The 5000-nt window shown below is 52.4% G+C and overlaps 1 protein-coding gene across 1 annotated transcript in view; it reads left to right on the forward strand.

Annotated features, from left to right (window-relative positions):
* Nucleotides 1–1275: 1275 nt before the first annotated feature.
* The window catches only part of LOC135108626 (uncharacterized), a 3982-nt gene continuing 257 nt past the window's right edge, over nt 1276–5000 (forward strand). The window contains exons 1-3 of the mRNA XM_064019783.1: nt 1276–4455; nt 4637–4741; nt 4895–5000. The exon at nt 4895–5000 is cut by the window's right edge and continues 9 nt beyond it. Coding sequence (XP_063875853.1) covers nt 1276–4455; nt 4637–4741; nt 4895–5000 — 3391 coding nt within the window. The remainder of the gene's footprint in view (nt 4456–4636; nt 4742–4894) is intronic.

The raw sequence follows: 5000 nt of genomic DNA on the forward strand, positions 1-5000 counted from the left end.
CACGGTAGAGTAATTCTTTGGTGCCGAGTACCTTGCTGATATCTTTTGCTGCAGACAATGGCGTCCGAGGGTCACAGTGAATCTTTCGATCCCTTTGCGAGATTTAGGCCTGAAATCGCGGCGCTGAACATAACAGCAGCGACGAAGGTTAGTGAGTATATACAGAAGCGGCTAGCTGAGGAGAGAGAGGACCGCTTACGTGCCGAGGAACGTGAGAGAGAGGACCGCCAGCGGGAGGAGGAAAGGCAGGAACGTGTGAGGCAGGAAATGATTCGTGGCGAGGAACGGGAACACGAGAAGGCGATGGCTGAAATGGAGCTTCGCCGTGTGGAGGCAGAAGAGACTCGATCTCGAAGTTCTGAGGGAAACACTCTTCGTGCCTTACATAGGGTGAAACTAAATGCTTACCGTGAAGGGGAAGACATTGATGCTTTCATTTCCCGTTTCGAGAGGCTGGCCAAGTTGTATCAGATGGAGTCTGAAGAGAAGGCCATCGAATTTTACAGCCTGTTTACAGGCAAAGCCTTGTCCATCGTACATGGGCTAGGGCCTGAGGATAACTCGTACGAGCACATGAAATGCGCTCTTTTGAAGGCGTTTGGCAGAACGGCGGAGGCAGCCAAGCAGGCATTTCGCAGTGCCGCTATCAGTGATAACGAAACCGCCGTTCAGGCTCACGCCAGAATTTCTCGTCTCTTTGACGAGCGAGTGCAAAAGGAAGGGATTTACCTCACGTATGAAGCGCTACGGGAGTTAGTCATACGCGATAGGTTTGAGGAAATGTGTCCGCCTGAGTTTGTGGCCACCACTAAGGCCACGGGGAACGTACAGGCAAACAAAATGGCGGAAAACCTGGACCTCCATTTTTCCGCACATGGGCGTAAAAATGTTCCCCGAGTTCGTTCTGCGGGGAGCGGCAACAAGGCGCAACCCAACGATCCGGAGCCAGTAAGGAAGGAGCAGACACCGTCTCCCTTCCGGCAGAATAAGCCACAAGGACACCCCAGGGAGGGTAGTAAGTTTCAACCACCACGTGGGTGGAATACCGGCTCATGGCGTCCCACACCACCTATGAGAGCTGCCTCACACACAGGCAAATATGCTGCCGCGCTACTCGATGCGCCGGACGATATTGTACCAGCGGCAGACACTACCCCAATTACAGCTGTCCAGAACCACCCATTTTGACTAGCGGCCACCTCTTCAGTACTAGGAGGTTCACCGCGGGGATTGATAGTGAAAAACGGTAGAGTAGGGGGCAGGTTGGTAAGGGTAATGAGGGACAATGGTTCTACCGGCTGTGTAGTGAAAGAAGCCCTGGTTACCCCTGCTCAGTTCACAGGAGAACACGTGAGAGTCGTCATGATTAACGGCTCTATGGCTACTTGCCCGATAGCTGTAGTCGACGTGGAGACGCCATTCCTCACTGGCAGAATCCAGGCCGCTGTGATGAAACAGCCTATCTATGAATTGATAATCGGTAACGTTGAAGGGGTGAGGGACGTTCGGAACACGGACGCCGCGACCCAAACCGAAGATCAAGTAGGTGCCGCCCTGACGCGAGCCCAGGCACGAGAGACACGGCCCGTGGTCCCTCTCAAGCTCACATCACCTGACGAGCTGCTCAATAGCGCTAACGTCACTGCCGCACAAAAGACCGATCCCTCCCTTGCAAACATTCGGAAGCAAGCCGCTGAGGGGGTATCGAGGGTAAATAAATACGGAACGACTCGCTTCTGCCAACACAGAGGAAAGTTGTATAGAGAAGTCATCTCCGACCTCGGTGAGACTCGGTCGCAATTCGTGGTGCCTGCACAGTACCGCCACGCGGTGATGGAGATGGGGCACAGCGCGGCCTTGGGTGGTCACATGGGGCGACAGAAAACACAAGACCGCATTAGTCACACATTTTTCTGGCCTGGCGTGATGGCCGATATCGCGAGATTCGTGAGATCCTGTGACGTGTGTCAAAAAACTGTAGACAAGGGCCGTGTGAAACCTGCGCCGCTAAGACCCATGCCCCTTATATCCGAACCATTTGAGAGGGTAGCCGTAGATATTGTTGGGCCGATCACGCCACGCGCGACTGACGGATCAAAATATCTACTCACGTGTGTGGACTTCAGCACCCGTTGGCCTGAAGCAGTACCTCTGAAAAATATAGAGGCCACCACAGTGGCTGAAGCGCTGGTAGGGATATTCTGCCGTGTGGGCATTCCCAAGGAGGTGCTGAGTGACCGAGGCACTCAGTTTACGTCTGCCATGATGGACGAGACGTTTAGGATTCTTTCTGTGAAGGGCCTTAACACGACACCCTGGCATCCCATGGGTAACGGTCTGTGTGAGAGGTTCAACGGCACACTGAAAAAAATGCTCAAGCGGCTGGCCGCCGAGCAACCCAAGGAATGGCCGAGATTTGTGGCTCCTCTCCTGTTCGCATACAGGGAAGCACCACAGAGTACTCTGAAGTTCTCGCCTTTCGAGCTACTCTATGGAAGAGCAGTGCGCGGTCCACTCCAAGTGCTGAGAGAGCTATGGGACGAGGACGTGCCAAGTCCGGAGGTACGTACGACATACGAGTATGTTATAAACCTGGCTGGCAGACTTAGGGAAACCTGTCGTATGGCCAAGGAAGAACTCCTGAAGGCCCAGGAGGTACAAAAGGCCCATTATGATCGCAATGCGCGACTACGCACACTGCAGCCTGGCCAGGAGTGCTTAGTACTCCTACCCACTGCTCATAATAAGTTGCTGGCGCAGTGGAAGGGGCCTTATGAGGTCCTAGAGCGCGTCTCCGACTTAAATTATGTAGTATTGATTGATGGGAAACGGAAACGTCTTCACATTAACATGCTTAAGGAGTATCATGCGCCTACCATCTCTGGTAGCGCTGGCGCTCAGGAACCAGCATATGCTGAGGATAGGGCCACCTGTTTGAAAGCCGTGCGTGATATTTTTTCCCTCTCAACAGCTGCGAAGGAGGAAGGTGAGATCAAATGTAGTGCAGCTGTGATTCACGATGCAGAGGACGTAGGAGATGGTCCTCTCACTGTACAAAAGCGTCAGACGGAGACCGTAGATGACGTCACATTATCTGAAAGGCTAACACCTGAGGAAGTATCGATAATAAAGGATCTTCTAGGTGAATACGCGGAGGTCTTTTCTGACAAGCCTCGCGTGGCCCGGGTGTCGCCACACAAGATCACCCTAACGAACCGAAAGCCAGTGAAGGTGAAACCCTATCAGGTCCCTCTGCAGCTTAGGGACGCTGTGGCTGAGGAAATACAAGAAATGGAGGACTTAGGCATTATCGAGAGATCCGATTCTCCGTACTGTAGTCCTATGGTCGTCGTACGCAAGAAAGGCGGTAGTGTTAGGATCTGCGGTGACTTCCGAAGGATTAACGCAGTAACACAAATAGACGCAGAGCCCATGTTCGACCAACAGGAGATATTTAGCCGGCTGTCACACTCGAGGGTGTTTAGCAAACTGGACCTCACGAAAGGATTCTTTCAGATCCCGCTTGACCCCGAGTCAAGAAAAATAACGGCTTTTGCCACCCCCAGCGGCCTCTATCAATATCGGGTCCTTCCTTTCGGCCTTGCCAATTCTCCCGCGGTCTTCAACCGCCGAATAAGACAGGTACTAGGTGACCTGAATGGGGTCGAGGTTTTCGTAGATGACGTACTGATTCATTCTACGGATTTGGAGGACCACGTAAGACTGTTACGTATGGTCCTTGATAAACTCAGAGACGCCAACATGACGGTTAAGCCGAGCAAGTGTGAGTTGGCCAAGGCAGATGTCGAATTCCTAGGCCACAAGGTGAGTCAAGGACAGTGCCTCTGCTTGGAGGACAAGGTTCAGAAAATAAAGGAAGCTCCTGTTCCCCACACCAAAAGACAGGTCCGATCGTTCCTAGGGTTAGCAGGGTATTACCGCAGGTTTGTCCCCAACTTTGCCGCGGTGGCGCTGCCGCTCTATGAGCTTGTTAAGAAAAGAGCACCAAATAAGGTTGAGTGGGGTCCCCACGAGGACAGATCATTCAAAGCACTGAAGTCCTTGCTGTGCAAGGACCCTATCCTCCAGTTGCCTGACCCTACAAAGCCCTTTGTGCTTAGGACCGATGCTTCCTGTGAAGGTTTGGGTGCTGTGTTACTGCAGGAGAAGGACGGCGACATCTTCCCCGTGGCCTATCACAGCAGGAAGCTCAAACCGGCAGAGAAGAACTACAGCACGGTAGAACGTGAACTACTCGCCGTAGTAGATGGGATAAAGAAATTCTACTTCTACTTATACGGGGATGAGTTTGTATTGCAGACAGACCACATGCCCCTGGAGTCACTGCGTACCTCTAAGAATGCAAACTCCCGAATAATGAGATGGGCTCTGTATTTGCAACAATTTCAGATGCGAGTTCAGTACATCCGTGGCCGAGACAATGTCGGGGCCGACGTGCTGTCTCGCCTTTTAGAAGGGACTAGCGCATCGGCTGAGACGAGCGAGTAGTACCTCTTCACCTCAGTAAAGAGATGATCTTGCCATGCGTCTGGTTAGGTAACTAAGTTATATTCTAGATCGGTCTGAAGGAGTGTGCCTATGTTTACATGTCATGCATAATGCCTACCCATTCCAGCACCAGGTGTCCCTACTTTGTGGGGTACCTGCACATAATCACCCCAGTTTCGCCCCTAGCAGCAGCATCCTTAGGGAGGACGCCTTGGGTGCCTGGAGAGGAAGAGTGTGGACCAGGTTATGTGGTGGCCCAGCGAGACGAGTAACCACCCACACTACTACACCCCAAACTACAGGATGAGTTGTCACTTGTGTTCTGTGTTTGAATATGGGATGTATATGGTACTATGAAGACACTAAACTTTCTCTTTGTTGGCAGAGGGGCTCCGAGGGCAATCCTGACCTGAGGCCGTTCAGAACACGCTCGTGTCTCCCAGAGAGGGGTGACACCACGCTGCGTCTTCCCCAAGATGAATCCGAAGACA

Source organism: Scylla paramamosain, chromosome 17 (genome assembly GCF_035594125.1).
Source record: "Scylla paramamosain isolate STU-SP2022 chromosome 17, ASM3559412v1, whole genome shotgun sequence".
Classification (NCBI taxonomy): Eukaryota; Metazoa; Arthropoda; class Malacostraca; order Decapoda; family Portunidae; genus Scylla; species Scylla paramamosain.